The 20,114-nt window shown below is 54.4% G+C and overlaps 1 protein-coding gene across 3 annotated transcripts in view; it reads left to right on the top strand.

Moving 5' to 3' along the window:
• The window catches only part of EPHX1 (epoxide hydrolase 1), a 34,200-nt gene that overhangs the window by 13,512 nt on the left and 574 nt on the right, over window positions 1-20,114 (top strand). For all 3 annotated transcript variants that reach the window (XM_059412909.1, XM_059412907.1, XM_059412908.1), the window contains exons 2-8: window positions 5,476-5,663; window positions 7,995-8,175; window positions 15,213-15,440; window positions 15,958-16,087; window positions 16,542-16,747; window positions 17,461-17,569; window positions 19,819-19,944. In XM_059412909.1, the coding sequence (XP_059268892.1) occupies window positions 5,481-5,663; window positions 7,995-8,175; window positions 15,213-15,440; window positions 15,958-16,087; window positions 16,542-16,747; window positions 17,461-17,569; window positions 19,819-19,944 (1,163 nt within the window). In that variant the 5' untranslated portion in view covers window positions 5,476-5,480. The remainder of the gene's footprint in view (window positions 1-5,475; window positions 5,664-7,994; window positions 8,176-15,212; window positions 15,441-15,957; window positions 16,088-16,541; window positions 16,748-17,460; window positions 17,570-19,818; window positions 19,945-20,114) is intronic.

The following is a 20,114-nucleotide window of genomic DNA, read 5'->3' as shown; positions in this document are numbered from 1 at the left end:
AGTTTTTATACTTTCAAGACAAAGAGACAATCAACACATGATGAATTAACAGGATATAGAAAACAGGTGTCTGCAAGCCTCAATCTGTGGGGAATTCTAATTGGAATTTAGACACGGCAAGTAGATTAGCCTGTGTGTACCGCTTTCTCGACTCTCAAGTCCCCATCTCCGGCGACAAGGGTGTGTTTTTACTTCTTAACACAGGAAGGGTATTTTTCATTTGGGAGGTTTGTTTCCTGCTTTCAGGGGCGAACAGGAGGGTCTGAGGGTCCTCACACCGGCTGCTTCCTAAGTGACTTTTATTTAAACTCATCACCATGCCGAAGGGGCACATTTGGGCCAGCCGTCCCGTCCCTAAATTCATTTGATGAGTCCATGACAGCTTACTTCCGTCCCCAGCCAATGGACATTCAAATTGTTTCCGGGACGATGTTTATTCATCAGATACATCTCAGCCATGGAACACGAATGCAGCATTGAACCTTTCGAAGACTGAGCATTTGTTGTTGAGAATGTGTCCACAGGGGCAGGGGGATTGGATATATTTTGTTTTCTCCCTGACTTTTGCAATTAGTGAGGATGATGTTAGGCTTTCTATAATACAACGCTCAAAAGGAGAGTGGCTCAAACAATATAGAAGTTTGTTTCCCTGTCACATGAAGGAAGTTTGGAATAAGTCATCCAGAAAACTGGGCTGCTAGTGCCACAGTCAGGGAGAACCCATCATTGCCATCATCATCCTAGCGCTAGCCTCTCTCTTCAAGATGACCTCACGACCCAAAATGGCTACCAGAGTCCAAGCATCACATCTGTATCCCTGGAAGCATGAAGGAGGAAGGGGAAGGGCAATAGGTGCACACTTCCCAGCTGAGGCAGCGCTCTTTACACAGTCTGCCACACCCGTGTAGGACCCATGCACCCTTGCTCAGGTGTGCAACCCAAGAGGATGCCATGCACACCGTCGGCAGTGTGGATTTGCATATGTATTTACAAGTGCTTTCTGGGAGATGACAGTTAGGCGTCTTAGGACCAAACAATACACTAGGTTAATTTTCTTATCTCATTTTAAAGGACAGGTGTCTTTTCCTAATTTATACCGAGTACTGTCCAGGCCACAGTGGCTCTTTCCCAAACACACTTATGGCTCTTTGTCAGCACCTCATCGCTCCATCAGACAGAGCTGCAGGGAGGGCCAGGAAATGCAGTGTTCAGCTGGGCTTTGCCAATGAGAAGCAAAATTCCAAGAAGGAAGGAAGCAGAAGGGGGGGGCACGTTTGCTGAGTGCCCAACTCCCTCCAGGCAGCGGGGGCAGGGCGCTGAGGTTTCAGTAACCCGGCCAGGCCGCCTTTTTCTCCCACAGCCACAATGCGCCCACCTCCCCAGGCACATTTCCTCACCTTGCTCCCAAGTCCTGGCTTAGGATTTCCAGAAGGGGCATCTGAACGGCAATCCAGACTTCTGCGTTAATACTCGTGGCATCGTCATGAAGAAGCTGCGGTTTCCAGGAGGCTAGGTAGGAACAGCTGGAACAGACAGAACTAGAAAGACTGCAACCTGAAGCTTGCAACTGTCAGTGCCTACGGTGGGCACAGATGTATATCTCGGCGTTCCTCGCCCGCACGTGCACTTTCCTACTTTGTCTCGTTAACTCCCGGGTAACCTTCAAAACTCCCAGCACCCATGGTGTCTGCTGAGCTCATCTGTGGTCCAAGAAGACTCTTCCAAGGCACCAATCCAAATCCCTTATTTACTTTAAAAGAATGAATGACTTCCTGGTCCATTACAGACCAAATTCAAGTTACAAGAAAAGAGTTGAGCTTTTAGTCTCAGTCCTTAAACGAATCGTCTGTTTTTAATACTTGGGTTTCTGCCCCAAGCATAACAGAAAGATGACTTCAGTTCAATTCTTAGAAGGATGTCCATTTTACCCATGCGGGCAGGAGATGGAAGCGCCTCCTTTATTTGACCTCGTGTATCTAAGAGTTGGCTTTGTAAGTCAGACCCAGGTAGGCAGGAGAAAACGAGTTCACAGCCCCATGGGCTTTCCTTGTCCCTTTCAAGTACTTTACCTGCAGTCCTAAGGTTACCGTATTGCCCAATTAGCTTCTTGATTGCAAACTGACCCTGATTTTTTTTTTAAGATTTTATTTATTTATTTATCTGAGAGTGAGGCAGAGAGAGAGCACAAGTGGGGCAGAGGGAGACTGATGCAGGACTCGATCCCAGAACTCTGGGATCATGACCTGAGCTAAAGGCAGCGCTCAACCCATGGAGCTACCCAGGCGCCCCAATGATTGATTTTTTTCCCCAAGTTGCATAAGTATGTGTTCAGAGCTTGACCTCAGAGAAGAATTTGGGAATTAAACTCCATATGATCTTGTTTCTTACCCAAGTCGTCAAGGTCCCTTTGAGCACGATCTCACATGACCATTGTCCTCCAGTTACTGTGCTAAAAAAGAAAGAAATCAGGCTGGTTTACAAGAAAAACTACATTTTCCTTATGAGGCAAGCTAATCACTGTTTTAGGAAGGGTACTCTGAGGAAAAAATGTTTCCACTGGGAAAGACTTCTTCCCCTCTGACCTCCCCACCCTCCCAGCAGAGCGTCAGGTCTGGGTTCTGGGAAAATGCATTACAACCAACACAAAGCGACGGAATCGGGTCCAATATGGATTTGGAGCTTTCAGAGCGTGCCTCCCAAGCTCGGGCGTCAGGAGCCCGCCCCATGAAGCTGCCATGCTCCTTCTAGATCCTGAGACTTGTGAAGTCTAAACGGTGGCTCCTGAACGCTGGTGTTTTGAGCGAGGCAGAGTGTTTTCTCCACTGGCAGGAGCGGACCCCATGCAAGAGCTCTCCCTGAGGACGTGACGGCCAAAGAGACAGAGATCTGTCCCTGGGGGTGAGAATTGCAGCCTCTCAGGACAGATGGAAACAAAGAACGGCACCTGCCCCGGGCCGGGGGTTGCGGGTTGCAGACAGCCAGAGGTCCCCTCCCTCGTGCTGCCTCCATCCTCCCAAGCCATGTCCTTGGGGAGCGGACACTCCCCAACGGCAGTTTCCTGTGCATGGCTCTGGCATGTGGGAATCTCCCGGGGGCTCTGCCAGCCTGAAGATTGCACCAATAGGAAGGAATTCAGGGGAAGGAACACACGGGGCCAGAGCACCTGCTTTGAGCCAGGCCTGGTTTCCCCCAGGTTACAAGGCCACAGATGCTCAGAGTGCTTTGGTCACTCAGGATTTCAGCTACCAGAAACAGGAGAAGCTCCCTTTTTGTAAACCCCGAGATGTTCCAGTTCTTAAGTCAAGGTAGTCCCAGTTTTTCTTTTGGGGGGGAAATCCCATGGAATGGGGGTTCTCCGGGAAGGCCAGACCGGGTCTCCGCAGACCCACAAGGGCTTTGTGTGTTACTTGGAGTGTGGTGGGCCTGGGAGATGGTGTGTCACCTCCCCAGCGCACTCCCACTTCCAGGAATTAGGCCATCTGTGACTTCCAAATCAGCAGGTCTTGCTGAGTAAAGAGTCAGAGCCCGGGTGGGTTCCCACACTCGAGGGGCAGCCTGCAGGCTCAGGGACCATGACTATGGCCGCACCAGGCTCCTAACAGAGCGTCCCTGCAGCAGTGACCCAGCGCACCCCGAGCTGTGTCGTGCACCTGCCCGAGCCCTTGCTCTCCACATCTCTTCCCCGGCTGGGCTGCATTTAGGTTGGGTCTGTATCTAGGGGTGATTTGCTGAATCACAGACTTTGTCAAGGTCCAGTTCTAGTAGATTCTGCCCCTTTTCCAGAGAGACTGTAGGCAGTTCTCTTGCAAGATTCTGGTTTATCCCTTACAGTTGGGATGGTGCTGTCCACAGCCCCCTGCCACCTTAGAGGGAAATAGAGGGGATTTAGAGCCGAAAAGGACATCTTCCCTGCCTTCGAGAGGCCCACAGTTCCATCGTGCAGAGAAATCTTCCCTGAGTAACCAAGCACAGGGAGTAGAGGTGGTCTGGGGTGCATGTCGGTGCAGCTTGGGAACCTGCCTCCCCCGTTTACGGGCTCTTGGGGCTTGGACACACTGCTCAGCCTTCATTTCCTCAACTGCAAGATGGGACTATTACGATAATTAGATGAGCTAAATGATACGGAGTCACTCCCCCAGAGGAAAGCCCTCCCCAACACTGCCTGTCACCTGCCCAGACCATGAGCCCCCAGAAGCGAGAAGGCATCGGCCGGAGTTGGGGGGCAGGGAGGGGCACACACCTGTCCCCTACGTCAGTAGGATGGGGACAGCAAAGGGCATTTGATCTCTGCAGTGCTGAGGGAAGGGCAGGAAGGCTGAGCGATTTCTGGATGCCCGTGGACCAGGATTTCAAGGATAAGCCCTCGGTGGCCCAGCTCAGTGGGGTGGGAGCCAACCCCAGGGCCTCGGCCTGGCCCCAGCAGGTCCTTCAGCAAAGAGGACTTGGACAGCTTCTCAGGTTGTCCTAAGAACAGGCAGGTCTATAGAGACAGAAAGCAGAATTGTGGTTGCCTAGGGCTGATGGAAATGCTCTAAAATTGTGGCTCTGGCCAACTAGAAATCACCAGATCCTACACTTGAGATGGGCGAATTGTACAGCTTGTGAATGCTATCTTCTTCTCTTTTTTTAATTTTATTTATTTGACCAACAGAGATCACAAGTAGGCAGAGAGGCAGGCCAGGGGATGGGGCGGGAAGCAGGCCCCCTGCTGAGCAGAGAGCCCAATGCAAGGCTCCATCCCAGGACCCTGAGATCATGACCCGAGTCGAAGGCAGAGGCCCAAGCCACTGAGCCACCCCGGCACCCCATGAATCCTACCTTCTAAAGAGGTTTTAAAATTACAGCTGAGATGTATGGCCTCATAACACTCCCCCATCCCACCAAGCCCCCATGCTGGTCCCTGCACCCATGGGGACCGGAGACCGCAAGGGGTGGAGCCTCCGGAGCCCAGCACTGCGTGGGGCAGTGGGGAGGGGGGCACTCACTAGGGTGGAGAGAAGCTTCCAGAGCCGAAGGCCCATTGGAGAACCAGAGAACCACGAGGCCATGGAAGGGCAGCCTCCACACCTGGGGGCTGTGGAGAAGCCGCCCTGCATCCATATTTTTCCAATTCTAAGAATGAATTTCATAGCTCAGTAGATGAGCTTACAGATGAGGCTTGTCTTTTTTTTTTTCTTGGTATTCAGTACTTCCCTGTGCTTATATTCTTTTTTTTTTTAGGTCAGAAGTACATGAGGTCTGGGGCATCTGGGGGATTGGTGAGGGTCTGACTCCATCTCAGCTCAGAGCTTGAGCTCAGGGTCGTGAGTTCGAGCCCCACACTGGGCTCCGTGCTGGGTGTGGTGCTTACCTTAAAAAAAAGTACCTGATGTCTAGGGTGCAGTGGGAGACCAGGTGGGGACTCGGGGTCTCCAGCAGGGGGTCGAGGCGTGGCCGGGGGTCGAGGCGGCTGACGGACACTCCTGGCTCTTGCAGGAATCATGTGGCTGGAGATTCTCCTCACCTCCGTGCTGGGCTTTGTCATCTACTGGTTTGTCTCCCGGGACAAGGAGGAAACGTTGCCTCTTGAAGATGGGTGGTGGGGGCCCGGGGCAAGGCCCGCAGCCGCGGAGGATAGCAGCATCCGCCCTTTCAAGGTAGAGACCTCCGAGGAGGAGATCCAGGTAAGGCAGCTTCTGCAGGCGGGGCTGAGCAGGGGGGAGGACAGCGAGGCCCCTGCTGGGGCTCCCCCGCGGCGGGGACGGGCCAGGGAGCAGGTTTCCCGCCACTTTCCCCCCACTGGGCAGGTGCCCAGAGAGACATGTCCAACCTGCCCCCTCTGCTCACCCGTCCCCTCTACTCCTCCCTCCTCCGGCAGGACCTCCATCCCCTGCCCAAGTTCCAGCCACGCCCAGGTGAGGGGGTGGTGACAACTGTCCCCGGCACGTGCATCCAAGGAAAGGGAAAGCAGCTGCTTCCTCCTCCTTTGCACCGGGGGAAGCCCTGGGAGTGAGCTGACAGGAGAAGGCCAGCAGGTTCTCACCGGGGCTCGGGCAGAGATCCTGAGTGAGAAGAAGCAAGGCTGCGGTGATGTCAGATGCTGTCAGGGTCAGCATTTATTATATGCCTGCTTGGGGGGCAGAGGCTCGTGGTCATGTGCAGTCCCCGCGGTGACCCTGTAGGCTGAAGACTGTTGTCCCCTCTATGGACACATAGGGAATTGGAGCTTGGACAAAGCAATGGGCTCCAGGTGACCGAGATGATAAGCAGGATTTGGGCTCAGGTCCGTCCAACCCCAGAGTGTGCACCCCTCTCCCACACGCTGGAGTCTGGGGTGCCAGGTGGGGTGGGCTGCTGGCCCAGGAGGGTGAGTGGGACCCAGGGCAACCCTGCCCATTCTTGCTTTCATTCTGTGCATATTAGAGCACCTGCTGTATGCAGGTATGGTGCTGGGCTTCCGGAGAAGGGAGAAGTCCTGCCCGCCATTCACTCCCAGTCCTATAATCTAGAGAAGAAGTGGGCACACAGGGAAAGGAACTGAGGGTTTACTAAGGGTACATGCCGTATGAAGTGCCAATAAAAAGTAAGATTTCAGTGAAAAGCAGAAACTGGGCTACACCCAAGAGAAAGCAGGCTGAGGCTCCTTGGGGGGGACCGCCAATGCCTTGCTGTTCAGGACAGAGGCAGGGCCCCGAGGGTCACTCCTCTCGTGGGTTCTCAGACCCAGAGCTAAGACATCTGAAACCTGGGTGCTGGAGAGCTCGGGACACTGACCGAGAAGGCAACGGTTGGGAGGCCCCCTGAGCCGAGTCGGACAATGTCCTAGCCCGATGCTGGCCCAGCAGGCTTCCTGGTCTGTGCCTTGATCCCAGCGGAGTTACAGTGTTTCCCAGTGCTGAGTCTCCAAGTCTGCAGACCGCAGCCGTGGGACAACTCTGTCCTGCCGCCTGCTGATCCGGATAGCTTTTATGTGTCTCCAAATAGCTGAAAAACCACCCAAAAAAGAACACTGTCTCGAGACATGTGGAAATCACATGGCATGAGGGATTCCATGTCTGTAAATAAAGTTTTACCGAAACACGGCCGTGTCCGCTCGTCCGCGACTTGCCTGCTTCCGTGCTGCGAGGACAGAGTGGACCAGGGGCAGCTTCAAAAGCCTAAAATAGGGGCGCCTGGGTGGCTCAGTTTGTTAAGCGGCTGCCTTCAGTTCAGGTCATGATCCCAGCATCCTGGGATTGAGTCCCACATCGGGCTCCTTGCTTGGCGGGGAGCCTGCTTCTCCCTCTGCCTCTGCCTGCCACTCTGTCTGCCTGTGCTTGCTCTTGCTTCTTTCTCTATGACAAATAAATAAAATCTTAAAAAACAAACAAACAAACAAAAAAACCCTTAAAAAAAAAAAAGCCTAAAATAGTTACTGGCTGGCCTCTGACCAAAAAAGGTTTGCTGGTCCCTGCGTAAGCCTAGATAAATGAAAGATGGGTATCGTTCGTATGGTTAAAAATAGGGAAGAGTGAAGTTAAAAAAAAAAAAAAATACTGAAGTCAAAGGTGAAGAACATAGGGGCGCCTTGGGGGGGCTCAGTCGGCTCAGTGGCCAACTCTTGGTTTCAGCTCAAGTCACGATCTGGGGGTCCTGGGATCGAGCCCTGCATCCGGCTCCGCGTTTAGCAGGGAGTCTGGAGTTTCTCTCTCCCTCTGCCCCTCACCCCCTTATCAACTGAGGCGCTCTCTCTCTCTCCCTAATATATTAATTGTTTAACACGTGAATGACATAGGCTTTAGGAACAGCCACTGTTGTGGGAAACAAGGAGATTTCTCCTGGGGTCAACCTGACTGGCCGGGACGTACATCTGCAGACCGATGACCTCCCGTCCTCCAGCGGGATGGGAGGCCGCTTTGCCTCGACCGCTCACGCTATCTTGTGGCGGCCGGCTGCACTCTGTCTTCTGGAAACAAACCTGCTTTGTGCTCTGCCCCCAACTCCTGTCTCTCCCCGGCTCCTGTGTTTTGCTCCAGGACTTACACCGGAGGATTGACAGGGTCCGTTTGACCCCGCCTTTGGAGGACGCGCGTTTCCATTTTGGCTTCAACTCCACGTACCTGAAGAAAGTCCTTTCCTACTGGCGGAATGACTTTGACTGGAGGAAGCAGGTGGACATTCTCAACAGGTACCCCCACTTCAAGACTAGGATTGAAGGTACGTTTGCACACCAGCCGCTGGGAAGGGCAGTCTGTTGTGGGAGCGGCCTTTGTCGGTGCAGGACGTGATGCGGACCCCACTTAGAAGCCAAATACCAGTCCTCCGGTGGATTTGTAGGGTCACCTTTCTGCTGGGCACAAAGATGCCGAATCCCCACCAATCTAGCGGGCGTGCGAGGAAGACAGGAAAACACATGAATCATTTCAAAGCCAAAGTGACACAGGATCTGGATAGAACAGCTGTGGAGAGGAGGGAGCAGAGGTCTGGGCCTGCCATGGCCGCGGGTAGCTCAGCCTGTCTTGAGGCCTCGGAGTCCGGGCTACTGTGTCCGCTCAGAGTGCTCGGCCCAGCAGGCGAGGCCCCGTGGAAGACTGCCCTTTCTGTCTCCAGCCCTCCGCCTTGCGTCCCTCCTGGGTGGCAGGTTGTCCCACAGCTTTTCCTGGAGGGAAGGTGCCTCTCAGATAGTCTTTCCAAGGTCATCTCAAGATCACTTGGGCTGAGGGAACTGTTGCCTCAGTGAAAAAGGTTTTTTCCCCACTTTGATGGAGAAATCGTTGAGACCCATCACGGTGCGAGGTTGAGGTGGGCAGCGTGATGGTTTCGCTGATGTCTGCTGTGAAGGACGGGAGGCTCCGCTAGCATCCAGTTGCTCCTACAGATACGACACAAAGACATAAAGCCCTTGTCTCCATGTGGCGAGAACTCAGGATTTTGCCATCCCTCCAAGTCCCATAGCGGGGTCGGCTACGAGACACCCCCGGTGCTTCCTTCCCTTACATGTGGGGTTTGAACCCTCTGACCACCCCCCTCCAGCTCTCCCACCCCCCTATAACCACACGTCTGATCTTTTTTCCTGAGTTTGTTTGTTGTTTTGTTTGAGATCCCACGTATCAGTGAGATCCTGCAGTGTTTGCCTTTCTCCGTCTGGCTTATCTCACTTAGCGAGATGAAGGCATCATCTTGTCACGGGTGGTAGGGTTCCCTCGGTTTTCATGGCTGAATGATATTCCATCGTGCACACGTGCACCACGATGTCTCTATCCATCCCTCCATCCGTAGACATGACTTCGCTACTATAAATAATGCTGCAGTGAACTTGGGGAGCGGATATCTCTTTGAATTAATGTTTTCATTTTCCCCAGAACGGGATTGCTGGGCCATATGGTCGTTGGGTGTTTCATTTTTTGAGGACCCTCCATCCTGTAAATGGCTGCACCCATTTACAATCCCAGCAGCAGAGCATGAGGGTTCCTTTTCCCCCGCATCCTCGACAACACTGGGTATCTCTCGTCTGTGTCTTTTGATCGTGTCCATTCTGACGGGTGGGAGGTAACATCTCGTTGTGGTTTTGACTGGCATTTCCCTGAGCATCTTCTCATGTGTCTGTTGGCCGTCTGGGTGTCTTCTTTGGAGAAGCGTCTGTTCAGGTCCTTTGCCCTTGTTTTAATTGGGTGGTTTTTCTGCTACTGAGTTGGATGAATTCTCTCTGTATTTTGGAGATTAACCCGTTATCAAACACACGGTTTGCAGGTATTTTGTCCCATTCCACAGGTTGTCTTTTCACTCTGTGGATGGTTTCCTTTGCTCTGCAGAAGCTTTTGAGCTTGATGTTGTCCCACACGTTTATTTTTTGCTTCAGTTGCTTGAACTTTAGGTGTCACATCCAAGAAACCATCACTAGGACCCACGTCGGGGGAGCTTTATGTCTCTGTTTCCTTCTAGGAATTCCGTGGTTTCAGATCTTACCTTTAAGTCTTTGATCCATGTCGGGTTAACTTTTGTGAGTGGTGTGAGGTAGGGGTCCAGCTCCATTGTTTCCCATGTGAATATCCCGGCACCGCTGATCAAGAGACCATCTTCTCTCCTGTTCAGCATCCTTGTCAAAGACTAGTTGACTGTACATCCCTGGGTTTATTAACAGGCTCTCAGTTCTGTTCCACTGGTCTGTTTGTCTGTTGGAAAAGCATGTCTTAACCCTAGGAAGATTTGGAATCAAACAGAAATGTTGGGGCCCCTGGCTGGCTTGGTCAGTGAAGTGTGTGACTCTTGATCATGGGGTTGTGGGTTTGAGCCCCACACTGAGTGTAGAGATGACTTAAGAATAAAATCTTTAAAAATAATAATAAAATGTCAACAGTATGGAGAAAACAATATTTGTGAGTTGAACTCAAAGGCTTAATAGAGAGCTAGGTCTCATAACTTTATTTTGTAACTTTAGTAAGGTGAGGACTAATTTTAAATATAAATTGGTTATTGCTGTGCCCCTTAGGGGACACTGATGTCTTCATCACGAGCCTCACAAGAGGACCTAAGCCATTTCCTCCACGCTGAAGTATATACAGGTCCTTGTATGTGATTTCCAAAGGTTGCCTTTCGCATGGCTGCGCCAGAGGGCCTGGCTTCCTCACGGTGACTGGGATCGCCAGCTGTGCAGCCCCAGCTCTTCCCCAGTCCTATAGCCGGTGCTGACAGGCAGGCATCTCCTGGACCCAGGCATTCTGCTGGGCCTGGGGCCCCACGGCCAGGGAACGGGCTCCCTGCCTTTACTCAGGGGTGATGCCTACAATCCCAGCACAGGGTGAGGGTTTCTGTGAGGGAAGAGGCTCTGGGAGCTTCATGAGCCCAACATACCACCTGCAAGTGTGACAGAAGGCTTCCTGGAGGAGGTGGCGGCATGTAAGCTGAGACTGAAAGGATGAATAGGAATTTGCCACTTATGTGGGGAATGTGGTCCAGGAGGAGGGAACAGCATGTTCAAAAACCCAGAGGCGAGTGGCACTAAAGGGCTGCTCCCTTCCTGGCAGCTGCAGGCTTGAGAAAGTCTTGCCCCCCAGACATCATGGCACAGAACAGTGCAAGCTCCACAGGGACTAACTTCGGGCATCGAGTCATCCTGGGCCGCAGCCCACTGTGACTGAACCCGTGTGCGGGTCAGCCACGTCTCCTGGCTGGCGGCCTGACCCCGGCCCAGCCAGCCTTTGTGCTTCTCTTTCCCTGGGTCCCCAGCCTGCGTGGTCCGAGAAAGGCTCCCTCCTCCCTCCTCCCTCTGGCTGCTGCCATCCTCATTCATCCCGCAAGCTGACCCCTCTCTGGGGTCCTCTCTGCCCCTAACCTGTGTTCCAGGCTCTGCATTTGCTTCCCTGTCCTGTGAGGAGGCCTGGGTCTCCCTCCGGAAATTAGTCTCTAGCCTCAGAGTCTGGGGGTGAGCAGGCGGGGCCTCCAGAGGACTCAGGGAAGCCCACCCTGTCCCCCCTACCCCAGAGAAGACAACATTGGTGAGTCCCTGGGGGGCCGAGGTTCAGGGCCCCAACTAGCTCGGCACTTTACCCTTCGTCTCCAGCCCCTGTCCCGGCTCGGGTCCTGGTCCCTGACCCCCTCCACTCATGTCCCCTTTGCTACCCAGCAGGAGCCCACCTCCTGGGCCTGGAGCAGCCCACAGCACCACAGACAAGTGGGGACACCTGGGGAGCAGGGGGCTTGCTTCCTCCGCCAAGGAAAGCCCCCTGTAGGGCAAATTAGGAAGTATGAGTTTTGAAAATTTTTCTTCATTTTAAAAATTCAAATGTATATACATATATATACACATATATATGTGTGTGTTAATTTATTTATCTGTTTGTTTATTTTGAAAGATTTTATTTATTATTGACAGAGGGAGACTCAGCAAGAGAGGGAACACAAGCAGGGGGAGAAGCAGGCCTCCCACCAAGCAGGGAGCCCGATGCGGGGCCCGACCCCAGGACCCCAGGATCATGAACTGCGCCAAAGGCAGACGCCTAACAACTGAGCCACCCAGGTGCTCTAAAATTCAAATATTTAAAATTCGAACAGTATACAAGGACACAGCCTCGGTCTCGCCCCTTCTCCTTCCCCGCTCCCCACCCCGGACAGCTTCCGCTCCCCTCACACGCGGGCTCACGTGCACGCCTCCAGCGACCACCCGTGCACACCAGCACACGTGTGGATGCGTGGGGCCGCCCAGCTGTGCACGCAGACGAGGTAGACACCCTCTCGCATGGTGCAGTGTGTTCCAGAGGAGGAGCGGTTACCTTCCAGAATGAACGCTAGAGTGGGCAACCTGGAGGGACACAAATAAAAAGGCTCGGAAGTGGAGTGTACGTAGGGTTCTGGTTTTGCTCAGAGAAAGTTATGATCTGTATTTCTTTAAAAAATCTGAGCTGGGGCCGCCTGGGTGGTACTCTCAGTTGAGCGTCCGACTCTTGGTTTCCGTTCAGGTCGTGATTTCTCAGGGTCATGAGATCAAGCCCCAAGTCAGGCTCCACGCTCCGCTGGGAGCCCGCTGGGGATTCTCTCTCCCTCAGCCCCTCCCTCTGCTCGCTCATGGCTCTCTCTCTCTCTCAGATAAATAAATCTTGAAAAAAAAAAAATTCTGAACTGCTACAGTCCAGAGAGTCTAAGGAGACATGACAGCAGACCATAACATGGGGTCCTGGATGGGATCCTGGAACAGGAAAAGGACGTTAGGTAAAAACTCAGGACATCAGAGCCATAGTCCATTGTCTGTGTCAGTATTATTCAGTCTTTAGAAAAGAAGGAAGCCCTGCCCTAGATGACCACATGGGTGAACCTTGAGTACATTCTGTTGAGTGATATAATTCAGTCCTACGAGGACACATACTGCACGATCCCACGGATGGGGGGAATCCCCAACTGTGACGCTCTTAGAGGCAGAGAAGCGGATGGAAGGGCCGGGAGGCGGGGAGGCGGGGAGACACTCGGTAATGGGCTTAGAGTCTCAGTTATGCCAGAGTAAGTTCTAGACACCCGCAGGCGCATCATGCATCGTGCTTGCAGTTGGCGGTGCCGGATGGCATGCGAACCAGTTTGTGAGAAGGGATTAAATGTTCTTCCTGCCAGAAAATTTTAAAAATAAAAATGTTTCTAAAACTAAGGAAATCTGAATAAATGATGGATTTTAGTGAAGTTACGAATGTATTAGTACTGGTTCGTTCCTTGTAACAAATGTACCAGACTAATGTAAGCTGTTAATGACCAGGAAACTGGGTGTGGGTTCGTGGGAACTTCCTGTACAGCCTCACTGTTGTTATATAAATGTGAAATTGTTCCATAAGGGTGCCTGGCTGTCTCCATGGAGCCTGAAACTTCTTTTTTTTTTTTTTTAAAGATTTATTTATTTATTTATTTATTTGACAGAGAGAAATCACAAGCAAATGGAGAGGCAGGCAGAGAGAGAGGAAGGCAGAGAGAAAGGAAGGGAAGCAGGCTCCCCGCTGAGCAGAGAGCCCGATGCAGGACCCGATCGCAGGACCCTGAGATCCTGACCTGAGCCGAAGGCAGAGGCTTAACCCACTGAGCCACCCAGGCCCCCCCCCCTTTTTTTTTTAAGTAGGCTCCATCCTGAGATCAAAACCTGAGCTGAAACCAAGAGTCGGACACTTAACCGACTGAGCCACCCAGGCAGCCCGAACACACTAATCTTGACCTTGGGGTCATGAGTTTGAGCCCCACCCTTAAAAAAAAAAAAAACTGTTCCAAAATAACAAATTTACTTTTAAAAATTTGGAAAGACAACATAACGTTCTCTTCAGTTAGTTGTATTATGTGTGATTTTCCCCCTTTTGATTTATATGGATTTTCCATTTCTTATGATAAACATGTACTGTTTATGTAATGAATTAGCAGTGGCCCAGAATGAGAGCTGGTTGTGGAGAGCTGGTCATGGTGCGAGGTCCCACAGGGCACAGCAACGCAGGCTGTGTTTGCCTTTAATGCCCAGGCACTCTCCAGGTCACTTGTCTGGGAAGGGACTGCCCTCGGAGGGACTCCCGGGGGGACTGGAACCCATTCACACACCCTTGGCCTGGATGTGTTCGTAATGCTCAGCACGCCACTCAACCTTAAAAAAATGTCTCCACTTAAAAGAAGCTATGCTCTGAATTTATATCCCTTTTAGAAGTATTAGGAAGTTCAGAAAACACAAAAAAATTAAAATAATTGGGGACACCTGGGTGGGTCAGACGTTCAGCAGCTGCCTCGGCTCAGGTCATGATCTTGGGGTCCTGGGATCGAGCCCCCCTGTCGGGTTCCCTGCTCAGTGAGGAGTCTGGTTCTCTCTCTGCCCCTACCACCCCCCTCTCGTGCTCACCCGCACTCTCCATTGCTCAGAGGAAGCTACTTTTTAGGTGTTTGTGGTCTGTCCTTCCAAACTTTAAAATGTATATACATGTGAGTTCATATACACACAGTCTACATATACACAACGCACGTGACTGCTCAAATGAGATATTTGACTTGGTGATTTGCTTTTACCAATTGGCAGTGAGATGTTTTACATGTTAAATAAAAACGTATTTACACTGTCATCTTAAACAGACTTATCATATTCCAGTGTAAACCTATAATCTCTTTTAGCCTCTAGTGCTGGATAGACAGGGTTTTTTTCTCCCAATCTCTTTTTAAGATTTTATTTATTTGTCAGAGAAACAGAGAGAGAGAGAGCACAAGCAGGGGGAGAGGCAGGCAGAGGGAGAAGCAGGCTCCCCACAGAGCAAGGAGCCGGATGCGGGGCTTGATCCCAGGACCCTGAGATCATAACCTGAGCTGAAGGCAGACGCTTAACGATGGAGCCACCCACGTGCCCCTCAATCTTTTTTTTTTCCCCCAAGGTTTTCTATTTAAGCGATCTTCACACCCAACACGGAGCTCGAACTTACAACCCTGAGATCAGGAGAGGCATCCGCTCTACCAACTGAGCCGGCCAGGCGCCCCTCCCCCAGTCTTCACAATATTAGGCAGCCTTGGCAAGTGCATGGCCGGCCAGCCCCAGGAAGGGCTCATGCTCCCATGTGTAAGGGCCATGGTCCCAGTCTGTACCTTGCAGGGCACCCCTGTGGCTGGAGCACCCAGTAGACACGCCGCCAGCATGGGTGGCCGCTGTGCTCAGTACCGTGGGGTGCTGCCCGAGCTCTGGGAAGGGGAGTACTGTGCACAAAGGGGGAGCCATGGCTGCAGCCTCGCCCATCCCCGTGGGCTGACTGTGCTCTGTCCCCCAGGGCTGGACATCCACTTCATCCATGTGAAGCCCCCCCAACCACCATCTGGCTGCACCCCAAAGCCCTTGCTGATGGTGCACGGCTGGCCCGGCTCCTTCTACGAGTTTTATAAGATCATCCCGCTCCTGACTGACCCCAGGAGCCACGGCCTGAGCGAGGAACATGTGTTTGAAGTCATCTGCCCTTCCATTCCTGGCTACGGCTTCTCGGAGGCATCCTCCAAAAAGGGTACGGAGTGCTACTGGGGCCTCTGAGGGTCAGGTCTTCCCACAGGCAGGGAGCCAGCAGGGGCAGCTCCCTTTGGAGCCTGGGGGTAGGGCCCAGATGGCTAGCGCTCCTTCTCGGGTTCTCCTGAGGGGCGGGGGGGTGGAGGATGGGCAGAGCAGCTTGTCCTCAGGGGCCAGCACTGGCCTCGGGGCCTGCACTCCTGGGCTCTCAGGGGCTCCCCGCACTGGTTCAGGGTCACCTTTGTGCTTCTTGCTGATCCAGGCCGGCCCTCGCACAGCACAGGCCCCCAGAACCTGGCGGTGCCAGCCTGAGCCCACCGCCCCTTGCTGTGTGGCCGTCCACACAGCTGACCCTCTCTCCCACCAGAGGCCGGGCACACACCAGTGGCCAGGCCGCTTTCTCCCCTTCTTGAGCTGCTGTTACCCCAGCCTGGGGCAAGGGCTGTGGGGGAGATGAGGAATTTCCTGGGAGCCCAGGGAGTGACCCTCCGTGACTCTGTGCTCTCCCTCCAAACCAGGCTTGAACTCCGTGGCCACGGCCAGGATCTTTTACAAGCTGATGCTGCGGCTGGGCTTCCGGGAATTCTACATTCAGGGCGGGGACTGGGGGTCCCTGATATGCACCAACATAGCCCAGATGGTGCCCAGGTGAGGATCCCCGTCATGTGGGGGAGGTTGCCATCTGGGCAGGGGGTCCACGTGGGCACCCCTTCTGAGCCTTGGTGCGTGCTCACCGGGGCTCACCCAGGCATATAGTGTCTGTAGGCCTGGGAGAGGGGAGTGAGGGCCTGCCCGTCACTCTGCTGGGCCTGGGGCACCTTGAGGTGGATTCTGTCCTGGGAGTCACAAGGGGTTGGGGACTCTGAGCCAGGTGCCCCGGCAGAGGGGGCAGGTAGAGGAACAGAAAGTCAGGCAGTGGAGCTTTCTGGAGGACCAAGCCCCGGAGGAGACCAGAACATTCTAGAAACTCTGTCTTTTTCTCCCCATCATGGGGCCACCCCAGAGGGGCAGGTTCCAGGAGGGCTGGCACCACAGCCAGAGGGCTCATCTCCCCTCCCCCAGCCCTGCATCAGCCTCACCCAGACCCTCTCTCTGCCCTCAGCCACGTGAAAGGCCTGCACTTGAACATGGCTTTCATTGTAAATCCTGGCATCCTGACCCTTCTTCTGGGACGGTGTTTCCCGCGGCTTTTCGGCTACACGCAGAGGGATATGGAGCTGCTGTTCCCCTTCAGGGAGAAGGTTTTCTACAGCTTGCTGAGGGAGAGCGGTTACATGCATATCCAGTGTACCAAGCCCGACACCGTGGGTGAGTGCGTGCTTCCGGCCAGGGGGCCTCACCCAACCCCATGACACTGCTCGGGATGGGCAGAATCTCCTGGGCGGGATCCGAGCTCGTTCTCGGGCTGCAGTGCTGGGCAGAGGTCAGGCGAGGCAGATACCTGCTGGAGCGGACTCGGTGGGCCCTGGGGTCTGGACCCCTGAGCCCTGTACCCTGAGGCTAAGTTGAGCAGGGAGACTTGTGGCCCGGCAGCCCCAGGACTCTGGGGGTTGGAGGGGGTCAGGATGCATTTGGAACTGTTCCCCCAATTTGGACTTTGAGGCTGTTTCTTATTTTTTAAGAATCATAGCATATAAACTAAAAAACCCACCCTTTTTTTTTTTAGTTTTTTTTTTTTATTTATTTAAGTAATCTCTGTACTCAACATGGGGCTGAAACTCACGACCCTCAGATCAAGAGTCGCATGCTCTTTGGACCAAGCCAGCCAGGCACCCCAAAACTCCATCTGGGTCTCCTCAAACATGGGAAGCCACCCATGCCATGGAGAGACCCAGGAGCAGTGGGGACAGCATTTTTTTCTCCCTTTTTCTCAGATGAGTGTTCCAAGGCCAAGGGTCGAGTAGATAGGGGGTGCATGAGCGCCCCAGGAGCAAGGGCAGCACTATACCCCGACACAGGGCCCTGACTGCTAGCTGGTCCCAGGCCCGGGTCAGTCCCTCCCTTGCTTCTCCCCACCCCAGGCTGCGCTCTGAACGACTCCCCCGTGGGCCTTGCTGCCTATATCCTGGAGAAGTTTTCTACCTGGACCAACCCGGAGTTTCGAGACCTGGAGGATGGAGGCCTGGAGAGGTGAGACCCTGCCGTCTAACTGCCAGCCAGCATGTCCTACCTACGTCTGGGTGCCCCTCGGACCCTCGCCCTGGTGAATACGGCCCCAGTTCCTCTGGATGAGGGAGCAGAGGCACAGAGAGGCCTAGCGACTCTCTCCAAGCCTCATAGTAGAGCGGTCAGGAACGGGATACAGGGCTGGAGTATGTCTATGGTCCTTTTGCTAAACAGTCCCCTCCTGGGATCAGCGGGTCCAGAGGGCATCAAGCCCCCTTTATTGCCAAGAGGTGGGAGCAGCCAGGGACCCCTTCCCGCCAGAGCCTGCAAGAGCCCAGCGTGGCCACCTGACTGTGTGCACTGGGGAAGCCAGGCCTGGAGGCGACTGCAGGGAGCCTAGGAGTACGTGACTTCCACGCCTCTGGCCTGACTCGGGCTCCATCAAGGTCAGCCCTGACTCAGCTTCTCCAGCACCCATCCCTGTCTTCTTTGCTTTGGGGGCACACAGAGCACCAGACACAGTGCTGGGGTGGGAGTGGGGTGAGCTGGGGCTGGCTCCCACCTGGGACACGGGGACCATGTCGAGGCAGTGCTCTAGCCCCAGCACCTAGAAGGAAGCTTGAGCTCGACAAACACGCACTGGACGAATGAGCCCTGGCTGTTTGGAGTCCGGAGAAAGGAGGATCGGCTCCTTCTCTGGGGCAGGGAGGGAGTCGGGAAATGACAGGGAGAATCTATTTGATCGGGACCTTGCAGGGTGAGTGGGAGTTTGCCGGTGAAAAGGATGGAGGAGAGTTTAGGCAGAGAGAAGAGCAGAGCGAAGGTGGGAGGGAGAGAAACGCCAGGTGCTCTTGGAAAGACTGACTTTGCCGAGGATGGGGGCAGGAATGCGGGGGGCCACACCATGAGCCCAAGCACGAGCCCTCGGGGTGGGATCCATTCCCTGCCCCACACTGGGCAGGGCCTGGCGGCACAGGGGTTCTACCAGCAGGTCCTTGGCAAGGAATGGCAGGACAGCTAGGGCTCAGTGGGGATGGGGAGGGGTGGGGGAGCGGGGATAGCCAGGGCTCAGCAGGAGTGGGGGGAGGCAGCAGCAGAGGGAGCAGTTTCTAGCTCCCCACCAGGCTGCAGGGATGCCCTTCATCAAGCAGGAACTAGGGAATGAGGAGGGGAGCCTCGGAGCGTCTGTGCCCATTTGGATGGTGGAAGTGTGCACATGGATTTGGATACAGACACACGTGAGCGTGCACGTGTGGGAGCACTTGCATCTGTGAGCGTGCATGTCCACTATGCAGGCTGCTTCCGGTGTGGACTTGCTGAGTGGGAGATGCCTGCTTGGTTAGGGACTGAAATGAGCAATCTGGAGCCCCAGGGAGGGGTCGAGGGGAGGAAATTACTTTCTCTGTGCTCTGGGGGGAATGAGCAGGCTGGGCAAGCAAACGGGGGGTGGGGGGCAGAGTCTGGTGGAAGCCCCTACCTGGACAAGGGTTGGCAAGTGTGGGTTGGCAGTTGCAGGGATGCAGAGAGGGGGGCAGAGGGGAGACAGGAAGGTAGGCCTGGGTGGTATGGACCCCAGACTGTGGGCAGGGGAGGGGGAGTGTCCCTGGAGGAGGCCAGTGAAGGGATGAGCATGGGAGGCGCAGCTCTCCGAAGCCCCCAGATCTGGAATCGAGCAGGGAAGGCAGGAGGGGAGCTGCTCCACAGAGCTGGTGTCCTCTGGGGTTTATGGACCATCAGGTGGGTCTGGGTGCCAGAATGCACAGGACTGATGGCATTGAAGGGGTATCATGGCAGTGGGGCAGGGGGCAAGGTGTGAAGCTAGTGGATCTGGGCGCATTGGGGGGCTCTTCTGGGAGGGAAGGCTGAGGGCTGAGAGGGGCGGAAGATGAGTAGGGGGAAGGCATTGGGGGGCAGAGGTGGTGGGCACCAGCACCTGGACAGGGGAGGCCATGGAGGGCTCCTGGGGTCTCTGGACACAGGGTAGCATGAGGGGACCCAGTAAGAGCAGGACAGAGCCCAGGTGGCATGTGGGGTTTCAGGTTTCCCTGTGCCCCCACAGTAAGAACCAGATGGCTCTTTCCTCCGCACGCGTGGAGCCCCACAGCCTGTGTGGGTTCCCATGCCGGGCGGGGAGGTCCCAGTCTGCCTGGCCTCAGGGATAATGTGCACTTGCCTGGGCATCTGAGCAGGAGGCCGGGTGGCTGGGGGTCCCCAGGGCTCACAGCCTGAAGGCTGTGCCAGGCTCTGAGGGGCCTCCGGGGCTGCTTCTGCAGGAAGTTCTCCCTGGACGACCTGCTGACCAATGTCATGCTCTACTGGACAACGGGCACCATCGCCTCCTCCCAGCGATTCTACAAGGAGAACCTGGGCCAGGGCTTCATGGCCAACAAGCACGACCGGTGAGTGTGGCCGAGCCCGCAGCAGGTAGCCGCCAACGGGCCTCCAGGGCTGGGAGCAGCCAGACCACCGGCTCTCCACCCCCTGAGAGGCTTGACCCCCAGGGAGGGTCTTTGATGGCCAGACCTTGCAGCACAGCTGGCTCTTCCGCAGAAGGAGGCTCCAGTGGGTT

The sequence above is a fragment of the Mustela nigripes genome, chromosome 10, assembly GCF_022355385.1.
Source record: "Mustela nigripes isolate SB6536 chromosome 10, MUSNIG.SB6536, whole genome shotgun sequence".
Taxonomy (NCBI): Eukaryota; Metazoa; Chordata; class Mammalia; order Carnivora; family Mustelidae; genus Mustela; species Mustela nigripes.
This window is presented reverse-complemented; position numbering and strand designations above follow the sequence as displayed.